The sequence below is a fragment of the Atractosteus spatula genome, chromosome 19 (genome assembly GCF_055471065.1).
Source record: "Atractosteus spatula isolate fAtrSpa1 chromosome 19, fAtrSpa1.hap1, whole genome shotgun sequence".
Lineage (NCBI taxonomy): Eukaryota > Metazoa > Chordata > Actinopteri > Semionotiformes > Lepisosteidae > Atractosteus > Atractosteus spatula.
In genome coordinates, this window is record NC_142724.1 from 9,210,615 (window position 1) to 9,237,043 (window position 26,429).

At 39.9% G+C, this 26,429-nt stretch overlaps 1 protein-coding gene, 1 long non-coding RNA gene and 4 other non-coding genes across 8 annotated transcripts; 5 read left to right on the forward strand and 1 right to left on the reverse strand.

The window, feature by feature from the left end:
- The first annotated feature begins 21 nt into the window (after nucleotides 1–21).
- Nucleotides 22–4,794, forward strand: LOC148818033 (uncharacterized). The gene is made up of 7 exons (XR_016094485.1): nucleotides 22–55; nucleotides 510–559; nucleotides 2,087–2,172; nucleotides 2,457–2,495; nucleotides 3,493–3,577; nucleotides 3,781–3,860; nucleotides 4,268–4,794. It is a non-coding gene; the product is annotated as an uncharacterized LOC148818033 (long non-coding RNA).
- Nucleotides 2,291–2,383, forward strand: LOC148818034 (small nucleolar SNORD12/SNORD106). The gene has a single exon (XR_016094575.1). It is a non-coding gene; the product is annotated as a small nucleolar SNORD12/SNORD106 (small nucleolar RNA).
- Nucleotides 3,335–3,426, forward strand: LOC148818035 (small nucleolar SNORD12/SNORD106). The gene has a single exon (XR_016094574.1). It is a non-coding gene; the product is annotated as a small nucleolar SNORD12/SNORD106 (small nucleolar RNA).
- LOC148818036 (small nucleolar SNORD12/SNORD106) lies at nucleotides 3,623–3,714 on the forward strand. The gene has a single exon (XR_016094577.1). It is a non-coding gene; the product is annotated as a small nucleolar SNORD12/SNORD106 (small nucleolar RNA).
- Nucleotides 3,931–4,024, forward strand: LOC148818037 (small nucleolar SNORD12/SNORD106). Its single transcript, XR_016094576.1, has one exon. It is a non-coding gene; the product is annotated as a small nucleolar SNORD12/SNORD106 (small nucleolar RNA).
- A 1,041-nt stretch (nucleotides 4,795–5,835) lies between the features above and the next one.
- stau1 (staufen double-stranded RNA binding protein 1) lies at nucleotides 5,836–24,585 on the reverse strand. 3 transcript variants are annotated; one of them, XM_088937369.1, is made up of 15 exons: nucleotides 24,378–24,585; nucleotides 21,305–21,581; nucleotides 18,160–18,281; nucleotides 16,947–17,103; nucleotides 15,383–15,521; nucleotides 12,854–13,025; nucleotides 11,776–11,871; nucleotides 11,158–11,370; nucleotides 10,488–10,631; nucleotides 10,106–10,252; nucleotides 9,426–9,501; nucleotides 8,719–9,038; nucleotides 8,340–8,462; nucleotides 7,640–7,719; nucleotides 5,836–6,626 (listed from the first exon to the last, which is right to left on the reverse strand). In XM_088937369.1, exons 2-15 carry the CDS (start codon nucleotides 21,498–21,500, stop codon nucleotides 6,539–6,541), a joined length of 2,073 nt encoding a protein of 690 aa, XP_088793495.1. In that variant the 5' UTR covers nucleotides 21,501–21,581; nucleotides 24,378–24,585; the 3' UTR covers nucleotides 5,836–6,538. The 3 variants fall into 3 exon arrangements, with proteins under 3 accessions (XP_088793495.1, XP_088793498.1, XP_088793496.1); XM_088937372.1 differs by having other exon boundaries at nucleotides 10,205–10,252; nucleotides 24,378–24,584; XM_088937370.1 differs by having other exon boundaries at nucleotides 21,305–21,577; nucleotides 24,378–24,566.
- Nucleotides 24,586–26,429: the final 1,844 nt, after the last annotated feature.

Below are 26,429 nucleotides of genomic sequence, written 5' to 3' on the forward strand. Positions count from 1 at the left end.
AAACCTCTTGGCGAACCTAGATCTTTCTTTCCTTCGTGGTCTTCGGTGAGAGAAGGTAGTGTGGCGTGCCATAACCATTTGCAATCATTCTTTTACACGTCATGTGATTTTTCGTGTTACTGTTTTATTCGGTGGGTTGTACAGGAAAGCGAAATCTTGCGAGATATGCTTAAAGTCAGTTTTTTACATTTTGAGGCATTCTGCACGTGGTGTTGTACTTTTGTGAAGCATCTATTAATGATTTGTATGAATGAATGTATAGTTTCGGTGTGGTAATGGTGTTGCATGTTTTATTTGCTTACAGAAGCAGGGTTAATAATAACGAGTTTGATGAAAATGCAAAATCTGAACACGTGCGCAGTTCGGTTGTTGTGAACGGGCTTTAGTTCTGGGTCGTCTTTAGCATGAAAATTGACTTTTTTAAAAACAATTGTTTGACACCACCCGGATCTCCTGTTTGTATTGGTTTTAATCGTTACCTTGTGCTCCACATTTGTCTTTTCTTCTAGCGCTTCGTGGTGGTGTGACATGGTCGTACTTCAGACATCAACAAGCGAGGGTAAGAATAATTAAACGTTTTAGCTGTAATTTGAAGTTGTGCTTCTCTTGTCTTGGGGGGATTTGTCAGTTTCCTACTTGTATGGTTCGGTACCACGTGGAATTTAAGCTCCTTGTGCGTTTGCAGTGTCCGCTTACATGTCTGGCCGATCGCCTCGGGCCAGGACTGTATCATCACTGAAAAGGACAACCCCCCCTGAGTGAATATTCTTGCAACGTAGGAATGTTAATTGTAAACATAAATAACGTTATAGTAGCATCAGGGGAATACAATTGACATGTTTCTTTCAAGAGCTCCTTCATCGCATGTACACAGTTTAACAAGTAGAAAAATGGGCTGTTTCTTAATTAAATGTTCTTAAAAATGCATCAGATGTGCGCATTTAACATCGGGGAAAAAATACCCCGCTAATCCGCGAGAGCGATTTCTGCTAATTGTATAGGCTCCCAGACCATCGAAAGTTTATTTCTTTGAAGAGATCTTATAAATGAACGTCAGTCTAAGCCCTCGTTTTTGTGTCGGTAGTACTGGGCAGTTGTCTGTGAACGTTGTGAAACGCAACTCATAGCGTGTTTTTGGAAGATGTAAATGCCAGTTAAAGAACTACAGCGCTATGTTTAAACTTCCTGGTTAGAAAACATCGGCATTTCAAACCATAGTGAAAGTAAAATGCACACACTAATGTGTAAAATCTCCAATTTATATAACAAAATAGACTAAAGTGACCTATTACTATGCTGTACTGTAAATGTGCAGCCTTTGTCCTTCATATCTTTTTAGTGTATAATATGGTTAAAATCCAAGGTTCATGTTATATAAATTTACGATGATCTGCTCTGTGGCTAAAGATCTGTGTCTGTAGCTGGAAGGTTGCTGGTTTGTATCCTGCGGTCAGCAGAGGAATCCTACTCTATTGGGCCCCTGAGCAAGGCCCCTAACCCCAACTGCTCCAGGGGTGCTGTATAAATGGCTGACCCTGCGCTCTGACCCCAAGCTTCTCTCCCTGTCTTTGTGACTCTTGGAGAGCAAGTTGGGGTATGTAAATAAAGACAAATTTAGAATACAAGACATTGTATATGGCTAATAAAGTGATCTTATCTTATCTAAAATGGCAGATATGGTCTGTAACTAGATTCTGGTGGTAAACTTGAAATGTGGGTACTATAGGAAGTCATATAACAATGTGCTTACTTAAGGAGGTTACCTAGAGTAGCAATGACTGAGGTTTTCAAACTTTCAGCCTTGTTACTCTTGTTGCACTATCCTGATCATTCTCATACTTTAACAAAAGCATGTACAAATAGTTGTGATCTGCACATGTATATGTCCCTTACTCAGTATTTCCCAATGAATTTAAGGTATCCAGAGTAAAGATTTAGTACTATAGTATTATTACTCTGACTACTTTGTCAGTCAGATAGTTGTAGTGGTAAGCTTTTCTCTGTAAAATAGCCCATGTTCCACCTCGTCAGACTTGTTTTATTTTTAAAAGTACTTTGTGTAATACGGTTTGATATTGCCTTGCAGGGTTCCCTTTAGCCTTGAGGTGTGTAAGGGATCTGTGTGCAACATGACAGCGAACAGAAGTGGCAGTGGCTTTGGTCACGTTTTAAGTAAGTGTTACTTAAAACAAATTACTTGTTGCATTTGTGAAGACGTAATTCGAGATCATCCTATACAGACTACTTTAGACACCCACGACTTGGTACAGTCCTTTCCATTTGTGTGCTTGCTGGTACAAGTATGATGACTAAGCTTTTTTCCCCAGCAGATCGATAGTGTTGACTCTTTTGCACTATAAGCCAAATGTTCTGATTGACCAGCAAAAAAAACACATCTGCAGAATTCTGATGAGTGATTCCTCCCAGTCTGATCTTTCTTTTCTGGTTTCCCGCAGTGATGTGAGGAGTTCTGCTGCCAGTACACGTGTCTCAAGGTATGTATAAAGAAGGGAGAAAAATTAGATTGTTCCCCAAAACCAAGGTGGTTTAGCTTCTTTTCACATGAGGAGAGGAAGCAGGGTAGGTAGCCTTGGTGTGATGGAGTAACTTGATGTGAATCGGGTCTAGCTGGTGCTGTAAAGCTGTTTGGACTCTTACTTAATGTTCCTTTAACTTCCCTGTACTTTTTCGTCTGGCTTTGCCTCAGTGCTTAAAATGATTATAGTCTGATTCACAACTTTTAAACAAAAGAAACAGTGCAAAAAAGTGGTGGGACAAACACGCAGTCTTAAATTTAACATGTCCCCATTCTGTGTTCCATTGTAAATTGATAAGTGTCACCTTTATTTTAGGTGTCACTCATTACTAAAATGCAGCTTGAGCACCAGTAACTGACCGTTGCATTTTGGAATTCTGTGCAAACTTTTCAAAAACCATCTCCTTTGCTGTTTGTAGGCAGGGTAATTTACCCCTCCTGCTAATTTATCACTTCAGGCCTGCAAGCTGATGTCAGCTGCTTCAAGTGTTTTAGATGTCTTGAGTAAATTTGTAAAGGCACACCAATAAATCTGTTGACTAGTTCTTGAACCATTTTCACAATAGTCTTCAGCTTCTAAAACTAAATGGATCAAGTCATTATTGCAAAGGTTGTTTCCTCAGAATACCATCTGTACTATTGACAAGACTTACAGATGATGTACAGTGAGAAATTGGATCTAGTGTACTTACTGTTACCTTGCACATGTTATCAGTCATTCAAATCTTCATTCCTGATAGCTGCCTTGGCACATTAGTGGAATGTTCTTAGATTTACTGGATGTCTGATGATTTTGGTTCTGGTGAATATGATGACTTATCTTTTTTCCCCAGCAGATCGACTTTGTTGACTGTCTGCTATTTTAAGCCAAATTTGTCTGATTCACCAGCTTAAACAATGAACACTTTGCAAAGTGCTTTTTCCTGTTTCTGAAGAAGCTGCCTCTTTCCTTGCAGGTCTGTGTGCTGGAGATATGGTGGTACCATGGAGATACACAATCAGTGTTGGCACTGGTGGAATCTGATTTTCTGCGCCGTTGGTGTAAGTATTGTAGATTGTTGCTAAAATTTGTGCCAGGAGTACAAGGCTGGTGTCTGTGATGACTGATCTTTTTTCCCCAGCAGATCGGCAGTGATGACTGCTTGCTATTTTAAAGCCAACTTAACTGATTCACCAGTACATTTTAGAAAGGCCTGTACATGAAGTGCTATTTTAAATGGCTAAAGAGGATGCTCTTTTTGCAGGGGGCGAGTGATCATGCTAATCTCAAGGGTGAGGCTGCTGCAGAATTTGGAATGGTGTCGGTGAAGCGTGTGGCGCTAATGTAAGTGAATTGCTGTTCTTGTTTAAAAGGCTCATTGGCGGGTAGAGCTGAGCTGGTTTGGGAGACTGCTTCTGCTGTGAATGATGACTGATCTTTTTTTCCCCGGCAGATCGACTGTGTTGACTGCTGAATACATTAAAGCCAAACATGTCTGACACATTAGCAGCAGAATAATGCATTGTGTAACTTGTGTAGTTATGAAATTTTGTTGATGGCAATAAAGTTAACATTTCGAACTTTGAGAGGTCTGTCGCAGGAACCAAGTGCCTGAACACTGCAGCATTTGGTTGTTGGAAATTTTACCTGAGGTTCAAGCCTCATGCATAGTTAAATTATAGAAGTTAGTCTTTGGAAGCAAGGAGCACTTAACTGCAGTTTTTTAAAAGGTAATCTTTGTCTTGTTTCAGGATCAAGAGGGGGAGTGAAGTGCCAAGATGAGTGGTTATTGAGGACTTGCTTCCTTTTGGACCTTGTTTTTTGTTAATGTGAGCCAGTAATCAATGTAATTCTTAATTGGTGTAACATCTCTGAAAGTAGATGAGCATAATTTTCTTGATTATAAAAAAATGAAGTACTTAAATACTACAATGTAACCTGCCTGTAATCCATGTCATAGAATATTTTCACCTATGACTTTGAATACAATTCCATCAATTGTTCCACACAGGTATATTAAATTTGATGTTGCATAGATGCTATGTGAGCATTATAATTCTCAATTAATAGATTCTATACTCCTGTGATATACAGTACGTTCTACTAAGCCATATTGCCTATTCTGAGTGAAGTGTATCCTAGTTAAAAAGGGTAGCTTTTACAGAACTGTTCTAGTATCACACTCTTTTCTACATTTGTGAAAAGGAGTCTGCAAACTTATTTCTATTGTCTAGGAATCCTCATTTTCCCAATATGCTAATAAACAATTGTTGAAAGTTTTTTTTTCTGTCATAACTTAGTCGAAGCACACATTACTATAGCAGCCTACTCGGGCAGTAAAAATAAATCGTTGAGAAATGATGCATAGTTCCTAAACTATGCCAGGCTTTACCCTTATTGATACCACATGGCCATTTCACGGCTGATCACCTCCTTACCTGGGCAGGGAGTCACTGTCCAGTAGGTGCTACAAGTTACCTGTGACTCCACAACTTCTCTCACTTGGAACAGTTCCATTTTGACCACTGCAGCCATCTGTTCAATTACACAGTGTAGAAATCATTTGCAATGAAAATGCTAACATTATGAAACTCAAAAGGACCACTGTTGGCTGTTTACAACTTACTGAATTTATCAGAACTTAAATTCCATGCTTTCCTAAACTGATGATAAAAGGGTGACCTGCTGGATTATGGCTTTTCAGGAGTAATATATCTATAAAATGCTGCTACTGTTGCAGAACAAGAAAAAAAACTGGGAACCATTCTTTTAGCTCTCAAGCCATAGACAGTTGAGTGTGACTTTCATACATCAACCTCACTAGTCCAGGATAACTTTAGAAAATGTGCATAGCTCAAACCTTGTTTTACACTTACAGAAGCAACTGGTTGATAACTGAGTCCAAAACCTGTCCTTTACCAGACATTTTACAAGCCAAAAGAAACATTAGCCTTTTAATATTAGTCTGCTATAATCTTTAATAGTATCAGGAATACCAAGTCCACATTCTTCTGTATTCACATTCTATCACTTGCAAACATGAAAAAAACAGGGGGTCTGGATTCCCAATCAAGCCAAGGAATTGCTCGTGTCAGAAATCAAACCATTATGGCGATGATGTGAGTATTTTTCAATGCCCTGCAGTCCAGGAAAAGTATACCAAAAATAATGTAGCTGTGCCCAATTCCCTAAGGTAAGCCCTATTTCTATACCCAAGGAAAGTATAAAACTTAATGAAGCTGCTCTTTGATGGTTTTGAAGAACTTGTAAACCCAAGCAGGAGGATTAAAAGGTATTGCAAGAAAGCAAAACCAAACACTTTTTTGTGCGTAAAAGCACACGTTTTACTTACATTCCATGGGGAGAAAAAAGTTCATGGTTAACAATGACAAGTTTGAAGCATTACAAGAACTCTGCAGGGGGGTATCGTGCTTGGACCATATGCAATAGAAACTTTTTATTGCCCACATTGCTGCAGGCAACAAACACATGACAACACAAACATTACATTAAATCACAAAAACCTTTTCAGCCCTACATGGAAATGTAGATAAACACTTTTTTCAAAGCACTCAAGGAAAATCAACTGCATTTTGTTAGCTTTATCATATCCATCCATGAAGTTCTCCAACTGTTCTCAGTATTCACAAACAGAACGCCCCCTTTTAAGTTAACAATGGGGTTAAAATTGATTTAGAGGGAAAAACAAAAAAAAAGAAAACTAAACATTCAAAATGGTTCTCTTCCACCAAAACAGAAAAACCACATACTTGGATATGATCCAGCACTTTTTTTAAAAAAAAACTACATTCCTACAAAAAAAAATGTATACAATTAAACATTAAGGAAAATGAACCTTTTAATCAGTCTTGTTTAACTGTGAACATTTCAAAAGTATTAGCAACTTGATGATTTAGACACTACAGTGGCTAAACTATAACTGTAGCCCTCTAAAACAGTTGAGTTACGCTACAAAGCATCTGATTTTCTCTGGTGCTTTTTCCCCTTTATTTAAAGGCCATCTATGCTGTGCCGTCCAGAGTTTGTCCCATGGTGTTTGAGTTAGCCTGTTTCAGAAGAGCATCACCTTCCATTTCTTGTTTTCCACATCTAGGGGGGAAAAATGTAGATATTAGATGGGCGGAAAGCAACTTTTATCCATCAATATGAACTGAATCGATGAAGAAAAAATGCATTATTTCTTGTAGGAAATCTCAGCCTTTTCAAATGAAGCTTAATTAAAATTTCATATATCTTTTTTCTTTGAAACAATCCAAGCCTTTTATTTGGATTACAAGATCATCAACCACCTGTCCATTTTCTAACTGCTTTATCTAATATGGGGTTGCAGGAGAGCCAGAACGTATCCTGACAAGAAACAGACACAAGGCAGGGTACACCCTGGACAGGACACCAGTCTATCACAGGTCACACACAAACTCCACGTAGACCATTCCCCAGGAATTGAATCCAGGGCCCCAGAACTGCACTGCAGCAATACTAAACATTGTGCCACCATGCTTCCGATTAATCCACCTTAGCTTTTCTATACTACCCTCATACAGGTAAAGGAAAGGAGTAGACCACATTCTTGTCCTCTGGAAGATGTCATTGTCCTATCCTTTCACATCTTAAGTAGCTGCATCCAACTGTTAACGTCCTAGGCCAGGGCAACTCAATAGGTGGAGCTTCCAGTCTGCTCCAACGCAGTACTTTATTGTGAAATAATTAAAGCACGGGACGCAGCAGCACTGCTCACTGGAGTGGACTGGGGGGCCACAGGTTGAGTAACTCTGCCCTGGCCTCGCAGCTTTAAGGTACAACTCGAGGGCTAAAAGTGAGGAGTGGTGCCTCTACTAATCCCAGTGTTGCCTGGGCAGCCATGTACTGCTGCTGGGTGAATCCTTGGCACTAGAAATGTGGTTTCTAGTTTCAACTTTCTAAACATTCTTTTCCACAAGTGCACATTTATAAATGAAGGGAATTCCTGAAACGGAGGTTGACATTTGTGAAACTGGTATGAATGAACCCATTGTTAATTTGTTGGGCAGGATGGTTCTTTTATATTTATTCATGCACATTCCAGGCTTTAAAATACAGCACAAAGGTCAAACTCAACTCACACTGAAATTGGTCCATTTCCAGTTCTGTCATTAGATTGTTGGTCCAGCTCTGACAGTAACTTCAATATATTCAGGGCAGCCTGGGAATAATAAGGATGAATTATTTTTCAATAGAAGGCGCTTATTAGGTCTATTTAGACATGTTCGGACTTTTAACACATTTCTGCAGTGCCCTTGAAGCTGTAATAATTATAATAGGGGTTTGCAATCAGTCTCTTCCTCTTCTGCATCCTGCAAAAGCATTTATCTGCTCTCCAACACTCTCCAATACCAAAGTGGGATTACAGAATGTACCCCAAAAAAATCCACTAAATTTCCTATTATTTCAGAATTTTTTAATTTGAACTACATTATGATTTCTTCAATACATCAAATACTCTGCTCAAATAGCACCTCTAACTCCAGACTCCCCCAGAGTACAAAATGAGAGACTTAAGTAATAGTTGCAAAAAAATGTTTCTAAATAAAAAGGCTAAAGAGTGTGACTCCGAATTACTGTGGAAAGGAGCAGTCAAGAAAGAGCTCACATAACCTGAGAAGATACTGGAGGAAGTACAGCTTGGACAGAAGAGATCACAACGTCCACAACAGCCATCACTGATGGACATACATTGCCAAGACTCAAGGTCAAACAAATTGTGTGATAAGTCGCTCTTTTGAGATGAGCCTTACTATTTTGCTAACGGAGACAGAGACTCACCATGTCATGACAAGATTCCACATCTTTTCCTATTCCATGGCTGATAAGGGGGGGCTGAGAGGAGCAGTTTATCAGAGAGACAAACTCGTTCTTATTGTTTTTGGGAAAGTCTTTATATTCCACCTGTAAAACGAGGCAAATATTTTAGGATTTCACAAACTTTGTGACTCGGAGGGCACTACACATCAAAGCAAGCAAAGAATCGAGCACTTCCAACAACACACCTGGCTAATTCAGGGATCCCCTAGATAATCAATAAGCAAGTCCCTTTAGAAACCAAATTGACCAAAGATGGAAAAGAGAAATAAAATAAAGTTGCTTTCGATTCAAACACATGAAGATCCAGGGGTTGCTGCCCTCAGTGGCGCCCCATCAGTACCTGGAGTCCCTGCACGGTGGACAAGTAGTCCAGCTGCTCGGAGGGCCGGGTGAGGGGGCCGTGAGGAAGGTGTCCCAGGCTGCTGCTGCCTTTTAGAATGGTCTCGGCTGTCGGGGAGGTGCCACCATACAGCAGCTCCCTGGCGATCATAGCTGTGACGGTGGCCTTGGCAGGGTTGATAGGGGAACGGTTGTAGTCTTTGGCGTGATGTCCTTGGCTGGCACCCACAGCCTGGGCCACCTCTGGTACCATGGGCAGGATCCCGGCTGGCAGCTGCTGGTGGCTCAGGAAGGGCATCCGGAATTCATCCTCCCTGCTCCCTAGAGAGAAAATGCCAAAAGGTTTAAGAGTTAGTGCATAAAAACGAAGTGAGGAGGCCAGACGTCTTCAAGAACAAAGCTGGGTAGGTGACATGGGTGACTTTCAGGCACCCAAGAATCTTCCTGCATTATAGTGTCTCCTAGTTTGACTCTTGAATGCAATTCCTCGTTACTGCCACTTCAAACTTCAGATCCTTCATTTCACCAGTTGTTTGTCTGGGGCAGTATAGATGTCCGAATCCACAAAAATCTCACTCAGCAGAATGGGCGATCAGAGCTCCTCCTGTTTGCAACCCTTCGTATGTTATTAGAATAAGGAGAGTAGACTATATATAAACATCTACATAGAAATATTCATTTGAAATAAATCATTTAAAAATCACTCACCTATTCCTGCATCTTCCACTACACTGGGTTCAAAGAAGGTCACTTTTCTTCCTTCTCCAGCCTTCTTCGCCTGCACCTACAAAAAGCAGACACCTTGCATAGGAGAGGGCAGCTTCAGCAGCAACCGAGCCTACAGTTCATTACCAACTCACCTCAGATACGTTTAAGACTCTTTGAGACATCTGACAACAAAAACTACCTTGGAAAAAAAGCAGTCTATAACATTTTGTGTGGATAACTGAACAATTTGGCGGAAAAGCATACATTGAGGACTGCAATAAGATCTTAACTTGTGGCAAAAATAAGATTAATGAATGCATTGGCTTAGTCATTTCATGTGGAAGACCAAATTGATCTAAGACATCCTAGCACTCAATTTACTTGGCTCCTCAAAAACTCACACATCTTCCTTAAGATGTATTTTCAAATATCTAAGCAATTGTGCTAAGCTAATGTTGTGAATCAGCTTAGTCTGTGATCTACACCTCAGCTTCAGTTATTTTTCTTTGACCTGTGATCTGTGCAGCATTACTTCATAACTGCAGATGAGCCTGTCCACAAAAGACTATACAAATACTAGGCTTCAGAAAATCTGAGAAGTGACAGAAGACATTAATGTAACAATGAATCTGTCACTCAACGCTACACTGGACAGCTGCGGCCCCCCTCTAAAGATTCACCTTTTCATCAGATTTCAGAGCAGGCTTGGGGGGCTGTGGCTGAGGCACTTTAAATCCCATTAGCTCCAGCATCTTCTCCGCTGCATTGCGTTTAGCTACCTTCTTACTGGGACCCATGCCTTCCGAACACTGGTTGCCAACTTTGACCTGGAATAAAAAACAAAACTGTCATGTTTTAACTAATAAATCACAACAAAACAACAAAAAGCCAACGGTCCCAGCTTAGATTTGTCGGTACCTTCTGATATCTGTCACTGAGGGGGAAAAAAAAACCTAATTTGTTCTTTCCTTTACAATTTAAGTTTGAAATGCCAGCAGGCCAAGTAATGGTGAAATCACAAGGCTTTACTAAAGTGGAGAAGTGAAGCAGGTGGGAACACACCTGCATGACGAATTCCCGGCGACGTGGGAGGCCCCTCTCTGTCACCAGGCTGTACTCCGGCTCCTTCTCTTTCTTGGCCTGCTGGATCTGAGCTAGTCTGCTGATCGGGTTCATTCCCTGGCCGTACTCTGGGCTCGTCTGAAGCTGTGAATGCAGGGAAGAAGAGCACCAAGTCCCCGCTTATACTCAGTCAAGTGCCATTGTTGTGTAAACATCTACAATAATGGATGTTGCCTTTGAGCTAAACAGCAAACAGTGCAGTTTCAATCCAAACTGAACTACACATCCCAACCGCTGAGACAGAATAAACTGGTGCTCAGAGAACTCTGCTACAAACAAGTTGGTCACAGAGGTCTTCAATAAGCGAGGCAAAACAAATGAATGTAATTGGCGCAAAAGGCTACGTTTTTTCCCCAAAACTACTGCTGTTTAAATGTACTGTTCACAGGCTGGATCCAAACGCACACACAAAAAGACAATCTGACCACACAACACTTCTGAGAGGTTACATCAAGATGTCTTCGATTCTCTTAGACCCGTGAAAGACCACAGTGGCGACCCACCCTAAAACTACTGTCCAAAGCTGCATTGTGAAAAGAAAATGCAATCAATTCTAGCCCTAAAATTCTACGACGGTACAGTATATAACGGCTGCGCAAAGCCTCCTCACTTTGACTATAGACTTTGTTTTCTTTTTGATGCGCGGCTGCACTTTCTCCACCGTCGGCAGCGGGGGCAGTTTCTTCAGCTCCTCCAGCACAGCAGTGGCAGCGTTCTTCTTGGCTATCTTTTTGCTCTTGCCATCTCCCTCCCCCGCGAATTCACCCACGGTAACTTTTATGACGAAGCTCTTCATGTGTGGGGGCCCCGTCTCCTTAACCACCTGAGAGTGGGAGACAGAAAGGGAAAGGAAGAACCGAGCTCTGCGTTTAACTTTATTTCTGCTGGAACTGACCTTTACAAACGTTCCTAACAAGCAACAAGTGACAAGCAAAAATCCAGGCTGACAGGCTTGTTGCAGCCGTCAAATTATTTGCAGGCCATGCAAAACTGCCGCTGTGCTATACATTGCAAAAGCAACGAGATTTAAAAACACATGGACACAGATAAGCTGTTTAACCATAAAAAACGAAGGAGGGCTCCAAGCTGCCGTGTTACAAAAGATGACATTTAAAACATTTCCAACATACTTGTGACAACTGCGATACAGTCCTACAGCTCATTACATAGCACATGTAGAATGGTAGAGATTAAGATCAAGAAAGATTGGTTTGATCACGCTCCATACCTCAAAGTTCACAGGCATGTTCCTCTTCAGTGCAATTTCAAATACTTGGCTGATTTCAGATTTGTTAAGATTTTCTTCAGACTGTTCTCCATTTACCTGCAAGGCACAACGCTCCACTGTTTGTGTTTAAAGACTAAATTCAATATTAATCATATTAAGGATTAATTATGGAATCCATTTGAAATCCCATCAGGAAAAGAGACTTAAAATCAACACTAACCTAGTGAGCACATATTTGGGAGATGAGAGAAAAGGCATGTGCACAAACAGGGAAGCATGCAGAACCCACATGGACAGGTGTCCTAGCCTGTAATCAAACCCAGGTACGGGCTATGCAGCAGCACACAGCTGTTCCACCCTATTCTCAAGCCTGTATGTATTTGTATGCATACAAGCCAGCACATGGGAGACTGGAGGTTAGTATTAGAGCTCATTCACAAAAGACAAGTAAGAGGGTTGTAATTTTTTCCAGTCCCTACTACACTTTAGCTCAATGGAAATGTATTCTGAACTATTTGTTCACAGCACTATCTTTGGCATCACCATAAAAAATTACAAAAACAAATAACACTCAACATAAAGGAAATACACATTAAAAACAAACAATAGTCCTGGCTATACAACAATATACACACACACACATCTCACTCTGCCAATGCTACACTTCCATTCCACTAATCCCAATAGCTTCATACAGGACACAGACACTTAGCTGCATTTAATATACCGATTGCACAGGTGGCAGGTGTTAATGGGAGTGAAGAGGGTGGGAGGGATCATCAACGATAGACTTAACTTTCCTTTGAAGTGCAATACGACTGTTGGATCTGTTTCTCTGGTTGACCAGTTATCTTACGAGCAATATCAACAAATCTGGCAATTTCGCTTTTCTCTAAATACGCTGGCTGCCTTACCACACCATGATATTTAAGATGTATTTTACTAACATTTTATAAGCCCTCTCTATGATAAGACTCACCCAAACCATGCTTCTTGACAAAAAAACACGCCGACTTCAAAACGTGTGCTATATGTTAACAGACTGCTGGATCAGGGGTTTTGCGGTGGACAGACTCACCTCCAGCCTCTTTTCCAAAAGGGGCTCTTTCTGCAGGACCTTGAGTGCTTTGGCAGCAGCGTCGTGTTTAGCAGCTTGCCTGGTCCTGCCTTTGCCATGGAACTGCTGGCCCCCAATGGACAGCTCCATGTGATACATCACCGGCCCCACAGGAGGGAATGGATAATAGTACCTGCAACATCAGGACGTCCCAGAGTCCAGAGCCCAGCACAATCTTTAACGTGTACACTAGAGCACAGATCTTCAACACTGTCAGCTCCTCTTAAGGCTATTCATAGAAAAATCAGTTTCAATCTTTTAACCATTCAAGCCTTCTCAGCCATAAAAAGTTACTTAGACTGACGTTTCAGATTTTAATACTCATAAAATGCTGAAGTGTTTAAAACAGCTATCGTTTTTTAATTGGCTCAATAAAATGAAGTAACCTAAAATTGGCTGCACAGGAAAATCGACATACTCCTTCAAAAAATTGCTCCTTCTAAGAAAAGAGGAAATCTTTCTCCTTGTAAGAAAACCACTCCGGTAATCGGATTAATCTTTTCTTGCCTCCTTACTGTTAACTACGTGCAAGAAAAGGTGAAAGCTAAGGGCTACTTTTAAGCAATCTTTTTAAAGAATAGATGTTGTTCATTTCACGTATGCATGGTTTAGAGACAAGTCTATGCTTCAGGGTCGTGTTTGTGTTCACTATTTCAATTTAATATGACTGTGCTGCCTAATTTTCACTTCTTTAAGCATGAATTGGTGTAAATATTACTCAAAACCTTTAGGACTTTTCTGACAAAAGAAAATTTCAGGTACAAGCAGAACACAGGAATAGATATTTGGGGAGACAAAATTGGATAACTTGGCTAAAACCCAAAAATCAGAACCCTTGTGTTCCCCTTGCAACATGTCATTTTCAATTCTGAATCGAAGCATTTCGTGAGCTAGCCCATCTGGTCAGCACTGACAGACTGGTTTAGGATGCCTTCTTCTTTGGCCACAGGATTATGATTAATAACTGTTAGATGAGTCACTTCTAAAGATGTTCAAGTTTTCAGGAATGCCCCATGAAGCCAAACATACATTCAGCCCTCACTAATAGAAAGCCTTGAGTTGAAAAATAATGATTTGATCATTTTTTTCCAAAGATGCACCCTTGTACAACACATCAGATAAAGATGACGAGCTTTGTAGGGGGTCACAGTGATTCTCTTAAGAGATATTTTAAGTTTCACTCACCCAACAACTTTATTGAAATATAATTTTATTTCACTTTATATTTTAATTCTTAATTACATCTATTTTTGCCCTAAAATTCAAATATGGTAAGATGGTTTCATACATCCAGAATGTTTTAAAATAGTATTACAGTATTTTAAATTATGTAAACATGCCACGTAATACATAAATATGGGCAACATTATCCTTTTTTAATATGATTATCCAGCTCTAGCTTTGATATGGGTAATAACATTTTACATGGTTCCAAAACAGATTATCTTACAAAGGACCCATGTCTTAAAGCGCTTAAGTCTGGAATACTGTAGTCTTCCTGTTTCTGGTTAGCTTTTTTGTACATTCAACCAGAATTCAAGTGCATGGCTGGCTGTGTTCATAAGTGTCCATTACACTGACTGGGGCCAATTACAGAAAACAATGCTATTTGGCTAGCACAACTGGCAGAAAAGTGCCTCAAGTTCAGAGGAACTTCACTTGCAATATTTTCTCTCACTGTAAAGATTTCTGGACTTATTCAGAAAACAGATGTTGCATGATATGACTTTTACATTCACAACAGTGCCTCCTTAAAACCACTGTGATAAGACCTTTTCCGTTAGGTTTTCTAAGAGCATATTTTGAAACTCGACATGTTTGATAACTCAGTGTAGCAGGTGGTTCATTACACAAACACTAAAGAACAGTGTACTGGTGAAAAGAATACAGGCAAAACAATTTTTGATTTTGACACTGGTTTAACTTGCAGCATCAGGCAGCTGTTCTATACTTTACTGTAAAACCTTCCGAGTAAACAAGCATACAGCCCAACGGTAAGCCAAAAAGGGTAAGTATGCTTGTATTCACCACTTTAACAAAGAGTCACGAATGGACAGTAAAAGGGAGTTCTCCAAGGAACAAACAACAGGAAAGATCTTTGCACAAGAAGTTGCAGGTATCTGCCGGTGGTTGAGACCCAAGCTCTGGACAACTTCAGGAAGTGTCAGGATATGTTAGATTCACTTACATACTCAACTACCAAATGGATAAAATGGGTGAAATATCTCTCTTTTGCAGGCTCTCTTAGTTCTGTCCAGGACACTGAATCTATTTTGAGTGGGACCTTAGCAACCAGAGAGCTATGTAAACCCCGCTTTCTCATATGTACATACCTTTATGTAACACAGAACACGTTTGAGAACAGATAGAAGGATTTCACCACGATTTACAGGAATCCCCTTAATTGTGACAACTACTATATATAAGTTACATTTTACAAGCAAAAGTCTACTTACAGTAAGGGACTTAAATGTTTGTAAATGCACCTACCTTGGATAGGGGCCAGGAGGTCTGACATTGTAGTTGAAGTTGGGCCTCATTCCAGGATAGGGATCAATAGGTTTATAAATTGGTTTCTTTCCCAGTTTCATACAAAGTGCATTTAGCTCCACAGTGTGGGTTATACTGTCTGTAAAAAATACATTGAAACGAATTGACAAAATGCTATTAAAACAAGTGTTAAAATTCAATTGGGTGGCACTTGAGCACTCATTTGAAACAGTCTTTATTCCCTCACCAGCTCGGCAACACATGAAATTCAACCTGTAACTCAGACATCACAGCAGGCTTTTTCCTGCTCTACAAATCCATCAGATTTCAATGCTATTTTCTTATTGTCAAAGTCCTGACAAAACTGAAGGAATGCCATCAGAGTGAATTCTACTCTTATCATAATGGTAATGACAGTAGTGATGTAAGCCCACACAGGTGAGTGCACTGCACTTGGTTCTGGAAAAACAAGAAAGGACAATTCTGACTCCTGTATTTACCATCTGAAAAAATAATAATAAAATATTATTTTTCTCAAATGCACATATTACAGGAAAGTAAGGGGAAAAAAAAAGCCAAATATGCCACATCCCAGTGGAACACGCCTTGTAAAAATCTATGCCCAGACTTCACAAACCTAGATTGCACTGGACATCCATTATTACACAGACTCAAGAAACACATAGGTGAGTTAATTCTAATTAATAGCATGCCTTTAACTGGCTGCACTTGATTAATCTCTGCATCTCGATAATATCCAACACTACCAGCCACATCCTAGGTAGAGAGAAACTTACTATGGTCATGAGTATACAGACTGCATTATTACTTGTCAATGCAGGAAGAAAGAAGAGTTATGAATTCAGCTTTGGATACACATTTTTCCAAAGATGGATTTTGGCTTCTGTAGAAATAAATTTGGAAGATTTAAGTATTTGGCAAGTTATTTTTTTTATTCACCACAGGGATTTCGAAAAGAACTGCATGGGTGTATTAAAAATATATATATATACCCCCATGGCTTAACCACATTTTGATCATTTTAACCTAAATAAAAATTAATCCAAATCTAAAGCATGTATCCAGGACTTTTGTTGTTATATGTAATTAAAAGAAGGAGTTAATTCCATTTTCAATGGTATCACATAACATGATCTGACATTCATATTATAATTCAACTTAAAGAGTAGAATAGTTTTTCACAAATTAGGATGCTAAATTTACATGTTTTTTGTACCTCACAGCAAGGGCAGTACTTTGACATTTTTACAATTATTTTTGTAAAAAAAAAAACAATTTTTAGAGCATTTGGCAACAATTCCAGGGGGAAGTCATCAATAAAACCAGACAGATCATTTCCCCTTTGTTTCACTGCATTTCACTGAATCACTGAAATACACCTCTGCCCAGTTGCTGGGCAGAACAATTCAATAGGTTTGTTAAATGAAGTGATTCAGAGATCCGTCACATCAGAGATTCATCAGACTGGTCAATAAATTATAAGTGTTGCCCGCAATTGAAAACCAGGCGGTTGCAGGGCGATGCCACTGGGGGACGGTGTTACCTGGGTTCTTGCCTGTGCTGCGAGGTGGACGTATGGTGGGCTTGGGCAGCGTAGTCTGAGAGAGGGCACTGGCTGCCGCTGCGTGCTGGGCCTTCTTGATGCTTGTCCCCTCAGCTTCCCAGTGCTGCTCCCCCAGAGTCAGTCGCACTGAAAACAGCTGCAGGGAAGACGCCCAGCAAGAGGACGCAGGGGTAAGAAAGTTGAGCCCTCTGTTCAGAATCTGAAAGCTCACAACTCCTTTCTAGCTACAAAAAGCCATGCGAGTGCAGGGAAATTTTATTTTAAAGATCTTATGACCTTTTTGGGGACATAAATTAACCTGGCAAAATGCCATTTTTGGGACATAGTATGGAATAATGGATAGGTGATAAGCCAGTTTAGGCTGTTAAATTAAATTTTATCAATATTTTCCTCAGTCGTGTGAAGAAATACGACATCACAATGAGAACAAATAAAGAAATTACTGTTTGGTATAGACACTTATTTCTAAAGCAAGCTTTGTTACTTTTCAACTAAAGTAACTTCTTTAAACATTGGATATCATTAATGTTTGCCTTTCCAGTTAACATTTTAGCTATCTTTAACACCCGGTACTTACCCCAGTTGTAATATCTGCACTGTAATCTCTGGGTATGTCAAATTGCACCCCTAAGACTGCATTGTAGTCCTCCCAATTCTTACATCAATATCAGCTACTAAAAAAGTCTTACTGTCCTCTTTGAAGCTTTCAAAGTAAAAATCATTTTAATATGTCTTTGAAAATTTCATCTTTAAAGCAAAAGGTTCTGCTTTGAAAAAAATCCTCTGGTCCAACATGGCTCCAACAGATTTATCTGTCAGTATCCCTTCCTCTTGAGCTGCGTGTGAAACGCAACCTCCCAGCCCGAAAGGGATTGTGTTGGACTGGATCGTCTCACCTCAATCTGTACTGGCTCCACGTCCATCCTCCCCCCCACAATACCTTGTAACACCGATCTGTTCCCCTTCTCTGACTGGTGGCAGGAATGGTGAGCAGCCAATCGATATTACCTGTGTATTGTTGTGGTATTCCATTTGCATTTTCATTGGTGTCAGTTTCAGGGCAACCTGAGAATGCCATGCTGTGTGGAAGTGCTTGGTGGACTGATGGCAATTTGGTTGACCTACTACCATTTAAGTACTATGCAATACTCAGGCTCTTATACAACATAAAAGACAAACGTGTTTGAATTACCTTAGAATGAGCTGGTCCTTGTTCACTCAAAAGCTTGTATTCGGGCTGAATTTTGTTGAAACGGGCTAACTCATTCACAAGACACATTGGGGTCTTCTCTTTGGGGTTTGCCATGTTAGAAACTGAAAAACAGAAAACGGGGGGAAACTTGACTGCTGGGAAAGATGAATGACTTAGAATGACAATCACAAGTATCTGGTGAAAAAAAAAATTAACTAAGTAGAACAGGTTGATTCATCACACCCTATCCACAAGAGGTAAGTTACCAGATCAGAGATGTAAAGATATGAGTTAATCTAGAAACCAAAGTGCAAAGGAACAGCACTCTGACAAATCACATCGGCAGAGATTTGTCTTTAGTGTCTTGGGGGAAAAAAAGTGCTTTTTGCTTGATGGCTCTGACTTTCTGAAACTGGTATCCCTTTAATGCAATGTAGCTCTTATTAGTTTGAAAAGGTGGAGAACATATTATAAATTGTAAAGAACTGAGCCTTTGGGCAGTTAACATTAAAATAAGCAAAAAAATCTTACCCTTTTAGATTACAGTTAAGTTTTTTTTTTTACCATGGTAATTTCTGCATAACCAAAATATTAAATGCCAAAATGGAGCTGGCATAATCATAGCATAATTTGTGAAAACATGACCAGGAAACCTGAAGTCATATGTTCATGTTAAGTGCAATTACATGTGGCCTTCTTGTATTAAAACGTATTAATTACACTGTGTAAAATCCAGGTTTAAACATTCTGTGTGAAACACAGAACAGATTCTTCTACAAGTAAGTACAAAGACTACAGCACAGCTACCCAACTTATGGTCCACACTGTTCCATTCACTAATTTTTGTACAGCCATACCCTACACTGATCCTTAATTAAGTATCAGCTTGTTGCAGAATTTTGTAATTAGGTGGAATGGTAGGGCTACAAGCTGGGTAGTCTCTGTCTAGAAAGTACTGCTTAAATGGAGTAATAAAGGAAAATGAGAAAGAACGATCCAATTAAAGAAACAAAGCACAATGAACGGCAAACACAGAATGGCCATGGGGAAAAAAAAAACAGCAGAGGCTAAAAGAATAAAAAGCATTTTCAGAAGTACAGTCGCAATAGAACAATACAGGGTGATGTAAAGCATCTCAAAAATAATGGAAAACATTTAGATATTAAAAGGGACATTACATGAACATTGTCAATATGATTTATGCATACACTGTCATATATTTGAACATTTCAGGAAGATATGGCTCAGAGAATGTCCATTACTTAATTCTACAGAATTTCCAACTTGCAAAAGGTCTCCAATTTTCTTAAGGCGCTTTAAAAGAGGTTTTCTGGACCTCGGGCTCCAGTGCTCCCCAGTGGTCCGATGTCAAACTGATTCTCTGTGGATGAAGACAGGGCAGCCCACTGTCACATCTCCTTATTGCACTCATAGGAGCAGCACTTGCTGAGGTCACTAGGGAAAACATCAGAACCTTGGGCATTCTAGTGGGGTCAAGAAACAACCCCAAGGGAAGCTTTTGATATTGTGAGGAAGGTGTGATACATTAAAAAAAGATCTCCTCCTACTGTCTCTCCATTCCAGCAGACTAAGAATTCAGGTGTCTGAGCATCTTTGATACCCGAAATGTAAATTACTTGTTTAATATGAATGATAAAACCTGTGATTAAACGAACATGGAAGGTAAGCTGATATAAAGTATCTCAATCGGACGCTCTTTAAGTTGTCTCTAACATAACTCCTTCTTTACAAAATGTCTTAAAATAATTCACTGATGTGCTGTCAATACCATGAACTTTCCAACAAACATTTTATGGTAAACAGAAATGGTCAAACGTTGTTCTGGAGGCGATTCCACTCTGCCACTCAATTGTAAGCCTGAGATCTAAAACATTACTATCCTGACTCTGAAACAACTGGATATTCTTACATGTTTTCCCCAAGAAATGTGCATTTTAATCAGCTTCACTGAAGTGCCTCCTTTAGAAATATGACTCCTATTATTGTTCCCTTGAAAAAAAATCTGAATTTGACTAACTGACCTTTGATGCAATTTGGCAGATACGGTCTCTGCAGACTTGCACTGACAGTTGGTCAGGAACACACCCTCAAACAAACCAACTCCATGCCCCTGCCCTGCTGTCTCTGCGTGCCAAGTCCATGTTCTGTGAAATTGTATTCTATATATAGATAGGATCCGACTTACTCAAGTTGTATGATCTCTTCTCAAGGCGGTTCATCTTTACACTTGTCTTTAAACCAAAAAAGACTTCTTAAAAAGTTGGCTGTAAATTACACTCATTAAGAAATGTAATTAGGGGGAAAAAATCACTCAGCTACTGTTATTCTAACAGATGAAGAATGGAATAGATCAGCAGCACACGAAGTTAATGTCACAAAAGGAGAGAATATATTTTTCTACTTCAAGGAACAGGAATGCTTTGTCTAAATTGATGATATTTTTCTCACCTTTTGGTACAGCTACTTTGTATGCACTTGGAACTACCACGATCAGGAAAACAATTACTTTTAATCCTGAAGGAATTTCATTAAAATAAGTGTGGAGAAACAGAAATCATTCTTTCATATCAATCATCTGAGAGCTTTCGGCTCTTTTCATCATCAACCTCAAACACCGTCCAATGTCAGCTTGCAGACACGTGACTCTCCATGCCGGTCCTCGGGGACCCCTGTGACTTTTGGGGTTTGCTCCAGATGAGATCTTAATCACAGGCTAATTAATTTCAGTCTTCTATTTAAGGCTCATTTGCGCTCTTGCGTTCAGCCCTTCAAAAAGCTGTGTGGGATTTGTAATTGAATCACCAAGCTTAACAAAAGAAGTGGAAAAAGGAGAAAAGAAATATACTAGAGAGCTTGTGTTCAGCTAAAAACACTGTAAGGAACAGGTCTTTATTCTTTAAAACACGGGGAAAAACAAGAACTTTCTCAGAGCTAAGTGGTTTGCACAGTTTCTCATGTTTAACAAAGTGCACTCCTGAATTTGTAAATAAAATACACTTGATCCTGGCGAACCTCAGCCCCGATTTTCACAGATCTCAGCGAGCGAGTCTCAGGCCGAGTTAAGGAGCAGCCACAGAGTCACGCACTTGTGTGGCTGCCTCTCCAGCTCGTGCGCCGGCCTTACCTGCAGGTGCACTGATGGGAGTGGCCGAAGCAGAAGGAAGAGCAGAGTTCTTGAGCGGGTGGCTGGCGTTTTCGGAAGGCAGCGGGCCAGAGGCATTGGGGATGCTGAGGTTAGGCTGGGGAGCACTGGGCTTCAGGTGCTGTGTAGTGTTGGACAGGGGGCTCCCAGCAGGGCTCTGGACCTGAACTTGGGCCATACTGACGTCCGGTTCCAAGACTTTCACAGCACGCAGCACAGGGGTTCAGCGCAAGTTTGGAGTAATCCAGCAAAGCTCTTCCTGGGAAAAATAATTCAAAAGCTTGTGTACAGTGGGATGCTTACTCAGATAAGATTATATCCAAAAACGATAGCCATATGGTACTGGGGACATCTTGCTCTTTTTTGAGGTTAGGTAATATTTGGGTTTTAAAAGTTAATCCAGTCTAATTCTTTTTAAAGAAATGTAGTTACCAGAACTAGAAACTAAACTGGTCAACAGCACAGAGTAAACAGCACATCATACATACAAACGGGGTTTAATTACATCTAAAGTCGCCTTTACATATCACACATGCAAGTGACTACTTTGCAAGCTTTTTAGACTATACTGCAAAACAAAACAGCAAAGTCCTTCTTTGTGAGCTGAGATGTAAAACAGAGGTCTTGACTACCCATGGTCATTAAAAATCCCTGGGGGGTTTCTCAAAAAGAGTAGGGGGTTTTACCCTGGTGTCCTGGCCAAACTTCCTCTTGGCCTTTACCAGTCATGGCCTAATAACCTCCATCTAAGAATTGGTTTCATCACTCTGTTCTCCTCCCCACTGATAGCTTGTGTGTGGGGAGCGTACTGGCGCACTATGGCTGACGTCACATCATCTAGGTGGGGGCTGCACATTAGTGGTGGTGGAGGGGAGTCCCCATTACCTGTGAAACGCTTTCAGTGGAGAGTCCAGAAAAGTGCTATATAAATTTGAGGATTATTTATCTTTCTACCTTAAAACTAGCTTAAATATTAACTAATGAGCAGCATCATGTTGCTTATGTACATCGGCAAAGTTAAACATAGGCAAAGTTATTTTATGTCTGAATGTTACAGTATGAATTCTAAAACATTAATGTGCATTTCCGGTAAGTTTTAATAAACTGTCAGGCACAAAGCCAAAAGTATTTAGCATACTTCAATAAGAACTACCTCTTGATTGAGAATCATATGCTTGAAATAAAAAGGTAAGGCAAGTCAGAGGCAAAAACTATTTTAAAGAGTTTAAAATCACATCACAGCCCCACTTATTTATATATTTAAGTCACAACTCTAGTCTATCAAAAGTGCAATTGACTTCTTGAAGCACTGAGATGTCTTAACGTGAAAGGCACTATATAAAATAAAATTGTTACTGTTATTAAAAATATTGTTACTGTGCACTAACAAAACATTTTTTTTTGGCCAAAGCCTTAATGAATGGCAGAAACATCAAGACAGACCCAGTGCACTGCACAAGCGATTTGTGTGTATTCCTGGATGTGTCGCATACAGGACTTTAGTAGATTTCAATTAAACCAGGACACACAACCCCTGTAGCTGAAACGGTAGGTCTTTCTCTCTGCAAGTGTCTCCCTTTTATGAACACGGGGTTTCCTCTTAAACAGATAAATTGAGTTTATAATGCTAAGAATCATTATAAGCTGATATTTATCTCTGGGATTTCCCACAATCGTGACCACTAATAATTACAGCTCTGATTAACATACAGTGTTGTTTTGGGGAATTTTCAATCCACTGCGAAAACTAAATACCAGCCCTATTAAATCTGTTGCAAAACCAATCCATCCATCACGTCAAATTTTAATGAATGCAGGGATGGTAAACATACAGACTTTGCTCAATACCAAAAGACCTCAAATTATCCAGATGTACAATGTTCATTTTAACTTTAAAATTAGGAGTAAGGCGCGTACAAACGAACTCCAAATAAGATTTCTCCAAGTAGACAGACGACCCCCTGCACTTTCCAAACATATTATTTTCGACGACTACGCATACCAGAAGATGCACGCTAAACTGTTTGCTTTCACGGTGGACAACAGCTTAATTCACGACACGGAAGGCGTCTAAAATTGACCAGACCAATTTAAAACCCTAAGTGTTCTCTCCCAGATCGTAAGGGTCTGGTCTGAGGCCTACTATCCTACACCTATGCCTGGACGCACCGAAAGTGCTGAACAATGGACATTTAAAAATAAAGACAGGCAATCGTCCGATTCTCTTAAAGTGCAATCACGGCATGTTCAAGAAATGACCTGCTCGTTACCATTCGTAACCTCTCCCGACACTACTGTGGCTACCACAAACATATCGTGCATTGCGAAAACAAGAGTTGTGGTGGCCTTTAATTTGTTATTTTGTTAAAATCACGTTGCCAAAATATTTCGAAAGCTCAAGTACTCCAAAGCAAAGAAAACATGTTTGAGAGAACGGCAACATTAGCCTTTTTTTTTCTCCCAAAGCGGCAAATGCAAATGACGTTCCTTCTGCGTGAGATTTAACGACACCTTAATACCCCCGAAATATTATCTGGCTACTTCAGTGCCAGCAAAGTGACACGACAGGGGGACGAGTATAGCATATTCTTATAAAGAAATATACCTGTTTCTAAGAAAAACTTCATTCATGGTGTATTGTTACAAAACGGAACCTAACAATGCTGTAAAAATGCACATAAACATAAAAACCCACTTATAAAGTATATTTAACCGCATCGACCACGTTTCTGGATACTACATTTAAATGCGCAACTACTTCTCTGTAGTACTCAACGCGATTGTAAAACAAAACAAAAATAACAACACCGTCCAAATCGGTGAATGTTATTGTTTGGTTTACAAAGCCACTGACCTCTACCAGAAACGAGCATATTAATTCCTCCTGCCCGTTTTTTTAAAAATAATGTGTTGATTTGGGGAAAAATGTTTCGTCGAATAAAAGTTTACGCTTTCCGTGCGTTTCAATTGAAGGTAAAAGGTAGCACAAGACAGTGGAGCAGAGCACACAATGTGATTGCAAATCAAAAATTTAAAAAAGCTTTCAAGATCTCACCTCTTTTTATGTTTCAGTCCAGCAGTTAAGGATTTCTTTACTCCATGAGCTACGGTATGTGAGATTTATATTTGATCTGTTCCACTTTTATGGATTTTTCTTCTATTTTTTTTATTAAAATGTTAGTGTTATGGTGAGAAAAAGGCAAACAGGGCAAACACTAAAGAGAATGGCCCAGCCTCGGTTTCCCATTCCGGAAGTGACCTCAGCCGGCTCGCAGGAAGTGCCCCGGTCTGGAGAAATCGAGAAGGAATAACGAGCTGCAAAAAATGCGAGCCATATCATGAATAACTTATGTACATTACTGTAAGAATGCAAAACACAGGCTGTTCATAATTTTAATAAACTATGTTATACGTAATTTAATGCCGGTTCTCTTCCTTACTTATTAACATGCTACATTTTTATTGGACGATAGGGGGCGAGAAAACACCCTTTTGACTAGAATACCTCAAGACCGAAAACAACTTGTGACTTCATGAATTGCAGCTTCGATGCTGTGAAATATTGATCATGGTATCACAAAGCACCATAAAGTATCGAAGAGTCGTGGGTTGGAGGGTTAATTGGAACTAATTGCTGGAGATGTTCAATTAGTATTTTCACATCTATGGTGGTATCGCTCCCAGCCCCATCCAGAGCTATCATCAGAGCTATTCCAGCATTAAATAGAGTATTACAAAAGAATGACGAAACATCTAAAATGCTGGGGCCTTCATCTTTTAGTTTATATATGGTGTCCCTTAGATCATTTGTCATTATGGTCATAGGTTTCATTGCTATGTTAATGGCAGATATATTCCAGATCAAATCGGATGCTACTGCTGCTGTTATTGCGCTTTATAGGTGTTTGATGGTAACATATGGAAACAGCAGAACTTCCTTTAGTAAAACTACAACTAGGCTGAAATCCTAGGCTCCCAACATCAACAGCATACAACAGACGACTTCCGTGTTATTGTCAATGGTGCTGAAATCCAAACTCTGATGGAAGACAGAAAACTTACTTCCAATTCCATGTGGTCATTAGAAGTGCTTATTAGGAACATCACAAGTTCCTTCCTTCTGCCTGCAGAACACTGCTCACTCTAGAACCAGTGCTTGGCCTGTCTGATACTATATAAACGTGATGCATACCGATATTAGACCAATAGAATCTTATATGATACTAAGTGGGCTAAAATGTCAGGAATTCCAAGACTCGTGCTAACTTAATGTATTCTGCATCAGCACTTACCTTCGGTCTTGTATAATTTTTTATAGGCTCCCAGTGATATACAGGGTGGACTACTCTAGCAGGTACTACTGGTCATGTGTGAGGCCTGGAAATGTCTAGGTCCAAATGATGTTAGATGTATTGGTTAAGTATAGGGTTGGTACAGTAGTCAGCATTGCTGCCGTGCAGCTCTGGGGCTCTGGGTTCATATTCAGACTTTCAGTGCCATTAGCATGGAGTTTTTATCATCTCCTCACTTTCATCTAGGTTTTTGGCCTTGCAATACAGCTTTTCATTGGTTTAATTGACCCTGCTGTGAGTGTGTGCATGTCCGTCTTGTGTGTGCCCTGTGATGGACTGGTGTCCAGTCCAACTCATAATCTGAGATCTTTCGATCACAGAATCTCACAACTGGTGGCAAAGCCTTCTTGTATGCTCCCTATCTCCACTGGAACGCGCTGCCAAAATTCATTACAAACATTGCATTACATTGTACAGTGCTTCAGAATTTCTTAAAGTTCATAAAAGTTTACACAGATTTTCTGAACTGTATTTGTAGTAAAAGGAATGATCAGCATTGATTTCCTTAACGAAGCAAGTTAGCAATGGATTGATGTACTGTTGGATACAATCTTGCTCAATCCTTCTTATGGGAGCTTTATGATACCATGCTCATTTACAGCCACGGACTGAAAAATGACGGGTAGAAAACTGCCAACGGCCCTCAGATAGAATGGGACAAGCATTGTGGGAAGGGTGTGGTTACCAGTTCCAGCTCTGTCACTTAGAACTGGACAGGGACTGCAATTCTCAAAGGGGTTGTGGATCCAATTTAT

Coding starts and splice junctions, on each gene's coding strand:
- stau1 (XM_088937369.1), bottom strand. CDS start 21,500: ATGGCCCAAGTTCAGGTCCAGAGCCCTGCTGGGAGCCCCCTGTCCAAC. Junction 7,720..8,339: donor TGGAATCTTGTCATGACATG/GTGAGTCTCTGT, acceptor TATTATTCCCAG/GCTGCCCTGAATATATTGAA. Junction 6,627..7,639: donor GGAAATGGACCAATTTCAGT/GTGAGTTGAGTT, acceptor TTTCCCCCCTAG/ATGTGGAAAACAAGAAATGG.